At 34.4% G+C, this 13398-nt stretch overlaps 1 protein-coding gene across 5 annotated transcripts in view; it reads left to right on the top strand.

Annotated features, from left to right (window-relative positions):
• LOC112128226 overlaps positions 1-9532 on the top strand; it is a 59124-nt gene extending 49592 nt beyond the window's left edge. For 4 of the 5 annotated variants that reach the window (XM_024230093.1, XM_024230091.1, XM_024230090.1 and 1 more), the window contains 3 exons: positions 8761-8829; positions 8887-8976; positions 9033-9138. In XM_024230093.1, coding sequence (XP_024085861.1) covers positions 8761-8829; positions 8887-8976; positions 9033-9089 — 216 coding nt within the window. In that variant the 3' untranslated portion in view covers positions 9090-9138. Of the gene's footprint in view, positions 1-8760; positions 8830-8886; positions 8977-9032; positions 9139-9465 lie in introns of those variants that run through there. The other variant, XM_024230092.1, reaches the window with a different exon arrangement.
• Positions 9533-13398: the final 3866 nt, after the last annotated feature.

Below are 13398 nucleotides of genomic sequence, written 5' to 3' on the forward strand. Positions count from 1 at the left end.
GTACGTGTTATACGGACAAAAATAGAAATCAGTGTGAGTAGCTGAATTTGCAAGAAGCCATATGTAGCGACAAAAGAGAGGAAAATAAGGAGATTAAGAAAGACAGAGAGGACGAGAATGACGTAGAGTGTGCAGGTGTGTGTGTGTGTGTGTGTGTGTGTGTGTGTGTGTGTGTGTGTGTGTGTGNAAGAGAGAACAGGAGAAAAGGCTGTAGTACACAAATATAAATCAAGAGAATGAACTCGGTTAAGTGGTAAACGAACTATCAAACGGAAAAGCGAACATGCAAGCGTATCGTCCGACTGAAAAAATAACAAAAAGAAAGAACGAGCGAGTTAGAATAAAAAACGAACATCAAAACACACATTGAATAAAACTGGAAAAGGACAGTGAAAATACGAGGGAGTAGACAAACATAGTCGGTGACACAGGCATGTAAAGTAAAAGAGAAAGATGAACTATCAAATAGAGAGAGACAAAAACTCAGACAACACAGTGAAATGTCACAAAACAAGACAACCAAATAGAGAGATAATCTTGTAGAGAAATCAAGAGAATGAGGGGGTTGATAAACAGACCGTTAGATAGAGATTGACAAATGTACAGACAACAGGCGTAAAAATAATAATAATAAGAAATTAGAGGGAATAGGGGGAGTGCAACCTAGAGGGTGTGACGGGCAAAAAACCCCGAAAAAGTGAGTGTAATGAACCGACTGATAGGAGAGAAAAAAAGAGGCAGAAAAGACAGGACAAAACAGACTAGTAAAGAGAATGAAATGGGCTGAGAGGTAGATAGACTGTTAAATGGACATAGGCAAACATACAGACAGTCAGGCAGAAAAACAAAACGAGAGAGAGAGAGAGAGAGTGTTGTAGTGAAGGAGAAAGAGAGAGACATACAAAGCATAAGAGTGGCAGAGAGATAAAACAACAAAAATAATCAGGCACAGAAAAAAATTATAGGCAAGTAGCCAGAAGAGAACGAAAAAAGAGAAAAAATAAAAATAAGATGGATGTCATTTAGCAGACAAACTTGTAGACATTCATGCATAAAAAATTATAGAGAGAATAAGAATGAACAATATATTTTTTAAATTATAGGGGAAAAAATTGTTTAAATTTTGTTAAACTTACAGTCCTTTCGACTGCATCCTTCGGCTTGACAGCCTCGGAGATCCTTGTGAAAATCGCCCTTTGCATGTTGAAAAAGCTCAGGCTAAGTTGACAAAGTGTCGGCTGTTGATCAGGTTGACTCGGCCGGCTGGGGACGACTGACGGACTGACCGGGTTCGGATGGCGTCAGCCTTATTTTCATGTTTTTCGTAGCTGCCGAGTAGTTTGCATCGTGTCTTTGCTCAAACCTATTAAAAAAGCAAAGATTTCAGAAAACAAGTGTCTCAAGTCAGAGGGAACACTAAAGATAGCGAAATGCCATACAAACTACAGGGAGTATACTCCAGGCCAATATGATCGGAATTACTCAGTGGCCATAATTGACTTAATTCCAATTAATTATTCTTTTTATCTAATTATTCAGAAATCGTGAGATGCGGTCTGGTGTGATGTAGGTTTCAGAAAAACATTTTCTTTATCGTGCCAACGTTTCGATGTTTATTGAGATCATCTTCAGGGCTCGAAGTGTTTGTCTTCTGTGTAATTGTGCCATTCTTGCGTGTCGTGTTGAGAGTGCTCTCACGATTTCTGAATAAATATCGATTAACGGTCACTAGTCACCACACATTTTTAACTAATGTTTTTGGTAATGAAAAATTAGTGCTACTAGAGGGATTCGAACCCACGACCTTCGGCTCAATTCGTCGCTGCTCTAATCAGTGTCACGCTAGCTCACCCTTAAAAGGAATGACTAATAGGAATATCTTGCAGGTTTTTGTGTTTTTTTTTCAATGCATGATTGAAAATACATCTGAATAAACACACATAATAAACCAATGAAACTAAGCTGACAGTCGTCTAGACTGAATGCGCCGGCAAATAAATATTCATGAACTTCATCCACCCTGGTCATTAGCACGCAAATTGATGGCGGGAGGGTCAAAGATTTTCATGATTAACTTCTATCTAGGTGACCTCCTTTACCACCTTGCAAGTGGGAGATATATAGGTCGGTCGATTCATTTCTTCTCTTCCTACGATTTAAAATATTACTGGGATTCGTCAAGAAAGTAAAGCTCCCTGTTTTTAAAGCACCTTTTTTTTCGAAAACATACTAATTGATTTATGGAAATGATGAAAGTAGGGTGAGTATGTAGCTTCACTTTTTGTAAATGATGATTTCACTCACAGTTGTGACTCACTATAAATGGGTAGTTATGGTTATTCTCTGATATAATATTTATTTTACCAAAAGTTAAAGACCTTTAGGTTAGCGTAGGTTAGAAAAGGTTTTTGAATATGAGTTTGCGATAGATTACGGATTATAATAGAAAATTGGCATGATTAGCAATGGTTATTCCCTTATCTCATATTTATCAATTTTTGGATATGATATAGAGATGTTTATCCCCTGATATATTTATCCATTTTGGATATGATTTTGGGGTATATTTCGGATTATTAAGAAGTTTTGTGTTAGTGATGGTTTTCCTCTTGTCTCAAATTTGTCAATTTTTTGGCATGTCTGTGGGGTTGATGATGGATTGTAATGAAGAATTGGGTTCGTTAGTGATGGTTATTCTCTGTTCTCATATTTATCCGTTTTTTGGTATTATGCTGTGGTAGTTACGGATTACTTTGAAGAATTGGCATGTTTCGTGATGGTTATTCACTAATCATTTTTTGGTATGATTTTGTGGTATATTACGGTTTATTATAAAGAATTGGGTTGGTTAGTGTTGGTTATACTCTGTCTCATATTTATGCATTTTTTGTTATGATTTTGTGCTATATTACGGTTTATTATAAAGAATTGGGTTGGCTAGTGTTGGTTATACTCTGTCCTCATATTTATCCATTTTTTTGGTATTATCTTGCGGTATATTACGGATTACTATGAAGAATTGGCATGTTTCGTGATGGTTATTCACTGTTCTCATATTTATCCATTTTTTGGTATGATTTTGTCGTGTATTACGGTTTATTATGAAAAATTGTGTTATTAGTGATGGCTATACTCTGTTCTCATATTTATGCATTTTTTGGTATGATTTTGTGCTATATTACGGTTTATTATAAAGAATTGGGTTAGTTAGTGTTGGTTTTACTCTGTTCTCATATTTATCAATTTTTTGGTATTATTTTGTTGTATATTACGGATTATTATGAAGAATTGGGTTGGTTAGAGATGGTTTTTCTCTGATCTCATATTCATCCATATTTGGATATAGTTTTAGAGATGGTTATCCTCTGATATCATATTTATTAATTATTTGGCATGACTTCATGGTGGATGACGAATTATAATGAAGAATTGAGTTGGCTAGTGGTCGTTATCTTCCGATATATTTTTCAGTTTATCAGTTATATTTAGTTAAACATTAATAAAGATAGTTATGGATGGTTTAATATGGATAGAGGTGGTTAAATCTGATTAGAGATAGTAATAGTTAGATATTAATATAGATGGTTATGGATGCTTTTCAAAGGATAGTGGTGGTAAATGTTTGTTAAATATTGATAAAGATGATTAGCGATTGTTAAATTTGGATAGAGATGGTTATTGAGAGTTAAAAATTAACAGATATGGTTATGGATGGTTTTATTGGATAGGGATAGGTAAAAATGGAAACAGACCAATAAATATGGTTAAAGATAGTTAGCGATAGTTAAATATTGGTAGAAATGGTTATGGTTATTTTAAAATGGATAGAGGTGGTAAGTGTTTCTTAAATATTGATAGAGATCACTAGCCATTGTTAAATTTGAATAGAGATGGTTAGTCACAGATAGATAATTAATAGAGATGGTTATGGGTGGTTTTATATGGTATTTAATTAGTGATGTGAAATATTGATAGAGATTAGCGATTCTTATACTTGGGTAGATATTGTTGGTGATAATTAAACATTAATGCAGATGGTTATGGATGTTAAAAGGGAAGAGAGAGTGATGGTTATACTCTGACCTCATATTCGTCCATATTTGGATATACTTTTAGAAGTGGTCATCCTCTGATATTATATTTATCTATTTTTTGGCGTGGCTTTATAGTGGATGACGAATTATATTGAAGAATTGAGTTGGTTAGTGATCGTTTCGTCTGGTATATTTATCCTTATTTCATACGGTAGATAATGGATAATAATGAAGGAATGGTTATGCTTTGAGCTATGGTTTTGCTGTAGGTGATGGATTATAATGGAAGATTGGGATGGTAATATTTCAAACTCATATTTACTTATTATGAAATTGATTTGTGATAGATGACGGAATGTAAGAAAGAATGGTGATAGTGATCTTATCCTCCGATATTATATTTAATCATTGTTTTTTTTTATTGTTAGAGATGATTTCTGCTGATGCGATCCATAGTTATAGATTGATCGATTTACGTCATTCAGAGATAATTAATTTTTGTTATCCTCTTACATCCAATACCCACCTGCTTAGGTTATTAGGAGTCGATCTTTATGACCTAGCTCACCGCGACCGATATTGGCCAAATGTGGAATTCATCATAGTCTAGGGCTTTTCGTTGATCTTTAGACCTTTTACCATATCCCAGGGCTTTCTTTACTAGGGGATTTCAGCCTATTTAGCCCAGAGGAAATCTTCTTGATAATATGTGCAGATGTGCCTCTTGTAGTGCCCAGTCGGCAGACATTATCTAATCCTATGGATAGGGATAAAAAGGGCGGCCACAAGTCCTTCTGCACTTCGACCTGAGTAGGTCCATCGTGCTACCTTGTTTTTTATAATTCACTGGGTTATTTTGGTCATGGTTTTGTGTTAGATTATGAATGATAATGAAGGATCAGGATGGTTAGTTATGGACGAACTTGACGAAAAAATACGTTAATCTTCTTTGCTCAACATTACATTATTCATTTATCAGTATTGCCCATTTTTCAAAAATGAATCAGACCAATTTGTTTATATTGACAAAATCGCCGATCAGGGCGATTATAAATCACTTTGTATCCAAATCCGTTTTTAATCGAATTAGAAAACAAATAGCTTTGAAGGCAATTTATTTAATATTTAAATAATCTTAAATATTATTCCCTCGCTATCAATTTTGATCGAATTGCCGAATCGTTTTGAATGACATGTCAGTGATGACCATGGCTTTTCCCGTTCTAGGCGAAAAAATTCGCTTCCTTTCAATCATTTACAATCGTTTTTCTCTCCACCCTTACGACTATGAATTCGGCTTTTCGAAGACATCCTGCGCCTTCTCGGCCCTGTTCTGGACATGGCACACAATCGCCAGCACGTCCCCTTTACTTTTTTATCTTAGTTCAATCGGAATTTCCGACTTGAAAAACAACAGATTACTGGAACAAGTGCACAACACGAGCGTGTACGTGTCCTCCCTCAGCACTTTCGTACCAATCGTCCTGAGAAGAAAAGAACTAGGTGCGTTACAGTCTGAACTTTCTAGAATCGAAGTGGACCTGTTAAAAATGAGCATCGTACCTAAATACGATTTGAAATATACAAAACGTTGCTTTTTATTGTTTTCTTCGTCTCTTTTTCTTGAGTTTTTATACCAGGCGATTGCGTTAGATCGCAGAAAGGGTATGAAAACAATCATGTCCTACGTAGCAGAATATCTAGGTGTAATCGCTTTTACCGAGTTTTCCTGTTTTACGAGCATCATCGAAGCTAATTATGCCAGTATTAAGGACAGTATAAACCGTTCGTGCGAACTGAGTTCGAATGACAACCTCCATACCGTGCTGAAGAAATACCACGAAATGATCGAGCTTTTGAAATCATTGAACGATATTTTCACATTGGTGTTTCTCTTCGAATTGGCCAACACCTTATTGACCCTTCTGATCATTACCTATTTAGCGATTACAGATTTCCTGACTGGAGATATCCTATTGGGTTTATACCGTTCGTTCTGGTGTCTGGTGAGGGTGGCGACAACTTGGTTTGTCATTCATTCATGTGAAAAAGTACAGAATGAGGTTAGTGTTCTTTCAACCGAACCTTCAAAGGCACGCTCTGCACAGTGTCGGGCCTGTAGTTTGGTCGTTTCTGTTATATTTTGGAATGCCAGCCGCGTTTCCGATTTCGCGCTTGTTACAGATGGTTAATTTTGTTTTAAAATGGTGTATGGTGGAACTCAAGCTATCATCTTAGTTTGAGGAGGTTGAGAGGGATGTCTATTTGTTATTTAAGAAAAATGGGAATTACTAGGGTCGGTTGTATACAGTTATAACTGTAGACTACGATGGATGTATGTAGTGATAGTTAAATATGGATAAAGATGGGCAAACATTAATGTAGATGTTTACAGATAGTTTAATATGGATAGAGATGGTTAAATATTGTTAGAGATGATTAGTAAGAGTTAAACATTAATAAAGATGGTTATGGATGGTATTATATGGATAGAAATGGTTAAATATGGTTAGAGATGATTAGTGAGAGTTAAACATTAATAAAGATGGTTATGGATGGTATTATATGGATAGAAATGGTTAAATACGAAAAGAGACAGTTTAGAAATGGTTTAATATGGAGAGATATAATTAATAGAAATGGTTAAATATGGTTAGAGATGATTAGTGAGAGTTAAACATTAATAAAGATGGTTATGGATGGTATTATATGGATAGAAATGGTTAAATACGAAAAGAGACAGTTTAGAAATGGTTTAATATGGAGAGATATAATTAATGATGTGAAATATTGTTAGAGATGATTAGCGATTGTTACATGTGGAAAGAGATGGTTGGTGATAGTCAAATATTGATAGAGATGGATATGAATGTTTTAAAATGGATAGAGGTGGTAAGTGCTTGTTAAATATCGATAGTGATGATTAGCGATTGTTAAATATGGATAAAGGTGATTAGAGACAGTTAAACATTAATAGCACAGGTTATGGATGGTTTACTATGGATAGTGATTATGGTTAGAAATGATTAGTGAGAGTTAAACATTAGTACAGATGGTTATGGATGGTTTAATATGGATAGAGATGTTTAAATATGGATAGATATAATTAGTGATGCGAAATATTGATAGAGATGATTAGGAATTGTTAAATTTGAATAGAGATGGTTAATGACAGTTAAACATTAATAGAGATGGTTATGGATGGTTTTATAGGATGAAGATAATTAAAAATGGAAACAGACAAATAAATATGGTTAAAGATAGTTAGCATAGATAAATACTAATAGAGATGGTTATGGTTTTTTTTAAATGGTTAGAGGTGGTAAGGGTTTAGTATTGATAGAGATGACTAGCGATTGTTAAATTTCAATAGAGATGGTTAGTGACAATTAAACATTAATAGAGATGGTTATGGATGGTTTTATATGGTATTTAATTAGTGATGTGTAATATTGATAGAGGAGATTAGCGATTTCATATGGGATAGAGATGGATAATTTGATTAGAAGTAGTTATAGTTAAACATCAATAGAGATGGTTATGGATGTTTTTAAAGGGATAGAGGTGTTAAGTGTTTGTTAAATATCGATAGAGGTGATTAGTAATTGTTAAATATAGATAAAGAAGATTAGTGGGAGTTAAATATTAATAGAGATAGTTATGGATGGTTTAATATGGATAGAGGTGGTTAATGATTAGAGATAGTAATAGTTAGATTTTAATAGAGATGGTTATGGATAATTTACAATGGATAGTGGTGGTACGTGTTTATGAAATATGGATAGAGATGATTAGCGATTGTTAAATTTGGATAGAGATGGTTAGTGAGAGTTAAACATTAACAGATATGGTTATGGATGGTTTTATAGGATAGGGATAGTTAAAAATGGAAACAGACAAATAAATATTGTTAGAGATAGTTAAATATTGGTAGAAATGGTTATGGTTATTATATATATACACACATAGAGGTGGTAAGTGTTTGTTAAATATTGATAGAGATGGCTAGCCATTGTTAAATTTGAATAAAGATGGTTAGTGACAGATAATCATTAATAGAGATGGTTATGGTTGGTTTTATATGGTATTTAATTAGTGATATGAAATATTGATAGGGAAGATTAGCGATTCTTAAACATGGATAGATATTGTTGGTGATAGTTAAACATCAATAGAGATGGTTAAGGATGTTTAATTTGGAAAGAGACAGTTTATGGATGTTTTACTAGTCGTCCTATAAATGGATAATTTCTAGACGACTGTGTAGGATTTGTGGTTTGTTTAGAAGAGGGGAAAATTGAAAAAGATAATAGCATAACCTCACGACTCCCTGTCTTACCTCCTAGCACCTAATCATATTCTTCTGTCCTCATTTTCTTCTGTCGGATTTAGACTCGTGGAATAGAATGATGGTGCAGGAGAGAATTTTTGGAAGGCTGGGTAGCATAGTGATTTCAAGAAAAGGAGAGGCAACAAAGATCAGCCTTGCACGTTTTTGCTAGGAGTGGTTGACACAATGCTTTTCACGGTATCGTAGGCGGTGACAATAGTTAAGTAGTCTTATAGATCGTTAGGGGTGATTACCCAACTGATTTAAATATAAGGATAGTCAGACCGCTGTGATTGGAAACGAACAAACTGCAGGCTCATCAGTCCGAAGTCATCATATAGAAATATCATAAATATACTAATGTAAAATTTTTAAAGACGATTTTTTTTTTGACAGGTTGAGTCATGTAACAAGCAAATCGGCTTGCAGTTGATCACTAGAAAGTCGACACTGGGAAAATTATCAGTAGGTATTTCACTTTAACAACTCTGCGATTAATTTTGGTTTCGGATCGTTTTGCAGAACCTGTTTTCACTCCACTTCAGCAAGAAGGACAGGGTGACTTTCGACGCTTGCGCCTTGTTCAAAGTTGACTATCCACTGCTGCATGCTGTACGCATCCGGTGAAGAATCAACAAACTAGAAATTAATAGAAAAGTTTTTTCCAGATGTTAACCGGAAGTTGGGCTTATTTGACGATATTGTTGCAAATGAAAAAAAGTTAAAAAATGATAGAAATCAAATTAAAAAGTGGCATAAAATGAAATGGGAACACACAGCAACAATTAAATTTCACAATTAAATAGTTTATAAATTTAAATAAAATTTAAAAACAATGTTATTTGTGTAAGTTTATTTAATTATGTTCTTAGTTGAAAGTCAGTGTATTTGTCAGTTGGTTACATGGTATATGTATGAAATCTGATATGACACCAATGCACGGTAATTTTTTTTACTGGTACTAATTGCTGTTGTTTTGTAATTGAATGAGTATGACCAAATAGGTCGCCATTGCAGCCACCATCTGAAAAATAAAAAAGTCCCAGTAGCGTTTTTAAAAATAGACAACAGGCAAAAATAAAATATGTGTTTTCATTACAGAGTGGATGAGGGTGAAATCCAAAACGAAGAGACCGCATGCGTCGAACACGACTTTCTCTTTCGACAGTAAATGGCGGTAAGACAGTCTCTAAAAATGACAATAAAAAAAAGTTCAAATTCCATTTAAACAAGTTACTGAAGATTTGAAAACTCACATAAATGAATGGTTCCCATCTTGCTGGAGAAACTATCAGATTTCCGATATTCCAGCTGAACCTTTCGGCCTACAAAGAAACCAGTTTTTTAATTAAGTTTCATGTACAAGATACAACAAGCAGAATATTGACTAGATGGCAAAACTCATCATAAATGTTTAAACAGTACAAAATATTTTATTAGACTAATATAACTGGAAATGGTTATAGATGACGTGAAAGACACTTTTAAAATTATATGCTTCAATTAGACATTATTTTTATCCTCAAGTTTTGGATGTGTAGAGATGATTGCAAACAGCTTTGGTTACAGATGTTTTTAGATGATTAGAGAAGGTTATAGCTGGAAATATTTTGAGATTGTTATGGCTATTTGGCTAATAAATATGCAGTAATGGCTAGAAACGATTAAAAAGGTTGAGATAATTACAATCAGGTTTTGTTAGAGATAGTTTTGGCGTGTAGAGATCAGGTTTCATTAGACATGTTTTTGGATAAGTAGAGATGTTTATGATCAAGTTTGATTAAAGATGCTTTTGGATGGGTAAAGATAATTACGATCACGTTTAGTTGTAGGTGGTTTTGGATGGGTAGAGATAGTTGTGATCAGGTTTGGCTAGAGGTACGTTTGGATGCGTAAATATAATTATGTTCAGGTTCGGTTAGAATTGGTTTCAAATATGTTCTGATAATGACAATTAGGTTTAGTTAGAGATGGTTTTGGTTAGATTTGATTATAGATGCTTTTGGATATGTAAACATAATTATGATCAGGTTTAGCTAGAGATGGTTTTATATATGTTGAGATAATTACAATCAGGTTTGGTTAGAGATAGTTTTGGATGAATAGAGATGTTTATGATTAAGTTTGGTTAGAGATGTTATTGCATGGGTAAATATAATTACGATCAAGTTTGGTAGAAGATAGTTTTGGAAAGGTTAATATAATTACGATCAGGTTTGGTTAAAGAGGTTTTGGATGCGTGGAGATAATTACAATCAAGTTTGGTTAAAAGTGGTTTTGGATTAGTAAAGATGGTTGTAGTCAGGTTTGGTTAGATACTTTTGCATGGGCTGATGTTTATGGTCAAGTTTGTTTATAGACGGTTAAGTATTATTAGTATCAGGTTTGGTAAGATATACTTTTGGATGGGTAAATGTTTACGATAAGGTATGATTAAAAAGGATTTGGATGCGTTGAGATAATTGCGATCAAGTTTAGTCAAAATTGGTTTTGGATTGGTAAAGTTGGTTGTGGTCAGGGTTGGTTAGAGATAGCCTTGGATGGGTGGAGATGTTTATTGTCAGGTTTAATTTTAGATGTTTTTGGATGCATAAATATAATTACGATCAGGTTTGGTTAAAGAGGTTTTGGTTTCGTTGATAATTACCATCAAGTTTGTTTAAAAATAGTGTTGGATTGGGAAAGATGGTTGCGGTCAGGTGTGATTAGAGATAGTTTTGGATGAGTTTATGGTCAGGTTTGGTTATAGATGCTTTTAGTTATGTGTTGGTTTGGTTTGGTTAGAGATACTTTGGGATGGGTAAATATAATTATGATCAGGTTTGGTTAAATATGGTTTTGGATGGGTAAAGATGGTTGTGGTCGTGTTTAGTTAGAGATAATTGGGATGGGTTAAAAGTGTTGTTATGTTTGGTGAGAGATTTTGATGGTTATAGTTGAGTAGAAATAGTGAAAGTAGAAAGGAGCAAACTCTCCAAACGATTTTGATAGGTAGTGATGGTAATGTTAGTTTGGTTTGATTAGGGGTGACTTCGTGAGATTAGAGGTTGTAAGTGTTGGAAATTTAGAAAATTGTAATGGTGTTTCAATAGGGCGATTAGGGGTGCGGTTTTCAGTACGGAATCAAGAATTTTCAGCTGAACGCTACAAATTTAATTTTTAATTTTGATGGAATTACCTCCACTGCTACTTTTTCACATGCGTGCACTAATAACCAAACGTAAAGGATTCGCGTTGCTGCCCAGCAGACGTTGAGCGCTAAACCGAGCGAGTCTCGCTGGTCCATGCACGCCATGTACAAGCAGATAGTCGACACGATGAAGTCCGAAGTGACTATCATCGTCAGTTGAACCGTGAAGACTTCGTTCATCTCTCTCGTCACCCCAACCGCCTTGTGGTGAAGTCCGACGGCCATCTTCAAAACGCCGTATTCCACCCGGGACACGCTTTTCGACAACGAGGCGAACACGTTTTTCAAAACATCCGCCATCATCAAAAAAACAGATCCCACTATATTGACGAGTGTCACATTGTAATAAAACGTGTATACCAGTATGGAAATATTTGTGAAATAGCCATAGAGCAGACCTTGACAAACGAACTGGGCTGTGTTGGAAACTATAAAAAGAAAGATTTTTATATTTAAGGAACTGTACTGGAAAGCGAGCTTTAAGCCCATACTGTTTAAAACCGTTATAATTTGATTTGTCTGATTTATGATTTTCATAATGCTACTGAATTTGTAGTAGTAATGGAACAGGCAGATGAAAGTCGTCGCGTTCACGACGGAGAACATGACGAAAAGAAGTGAATCGAAGATATACATGTTCTTCTTCACTTTGTAATACTGCACAAACTGGTAGCCCAAGGAAGAGCCCAGTAGAGTCAGAAAGTAGACGAACCTGAGCAAAGAACAAGCCGGGGACAATTTCAAACTGCCGACAGGGTGGAATAAGAAGATTCTTGGCAGAAGGAACACCCTTTTTAGGTCTACATAATGAAAACTATCCTCACTCTTCACCCGGATCGATTTGAAAAGCGCCCTGGCCCTTTTCATGACGAACAGCGCAAAAAAATATTCTTTTACAACAATTGGACTGCTAAATTACAGTTAAACGATTGAATAAGTGACTTGGACATTTACAGTGTCGAATAAATGTCAGAATCAACTATGAATTTCATGAGTTGGCCTTACTTAAACTTAATCACTTTTCATTGATCCATCCAAGCACAATAAAGATTTGTTTTGAGGAAAAAAAGGCTTTCAATTAGAAAGAGACAAATAGAGAAAAATGAGCAAACCACAAAAGCATCAACCCTGAAGCTCAAAAATAAATGAAAAAATAACGAGGTGTTCCAAAATTTTAGGAAATGCAAAAAAAGTCAATTTTTGTTCAATTACTTTTCACCTAAGGAAGAATTTATTTTGTTATAATAACTGTAAAGAAATTGTGTCAGGTATTAAAAAGAAAATTGAAGAATATATATAGCAATGAGTCAGATTTGTCAACTAATGGAGAAAATCGACAAAATCTCAGCAATAAAGAAATAGAGCCTGTAATTTGGTAAATAAAACATTATATATAGCACAAGACAAGGACACAACTTAACAAAACAAAATTTTACAAGAAAGACAAATGGAAGTTTATTTATTTTATTTTAATTTTTTTTAAAACTTATATATTAAGTTTAAAAAAATTACAGTTGTAATTTTTGTAATTAAAACAACCAGTACAGTTGCTGGCAATAAAAACTGTCATGATCCATCAATATTGCCTTTCGTTTCTCCAAGACTTAAGCGAAAACGCTAAAGCATAAAATTCCAGCTAATCTACCCCTAAAAAACAACCCCTTTTTTGAGTTGTGACACTTTTCTTATATGTTTCCAGTAATTTAAGTTAGGTTGTTTGCTCCAACGGTACTGGTGGTCAACGGATGACCGTAAAGGTATTCATTTTTTGTGATAGTAACAGACAACATACAAACCTAACAAACTCGCATAAATATACATTTAGTAAGTTTTGCTAAGATTAT

This window comes from Cimex lectularius, unplaced genomic scaffold, assembly GCF_000648675.2.
Source record: "Cimex lectularius strain Harlan isolate CLEC.00 unplaced genomic scaffold, Clec_2.1 scaffold322, whole genome shotgun sequence".
In the NCBI taxonomy this organism is placed as follows: Eukaryota; Metazoa; Arthropoda; class Insecta; order Hemiptera; family Cimicidae; genus Cimex; species Cimex lectularius.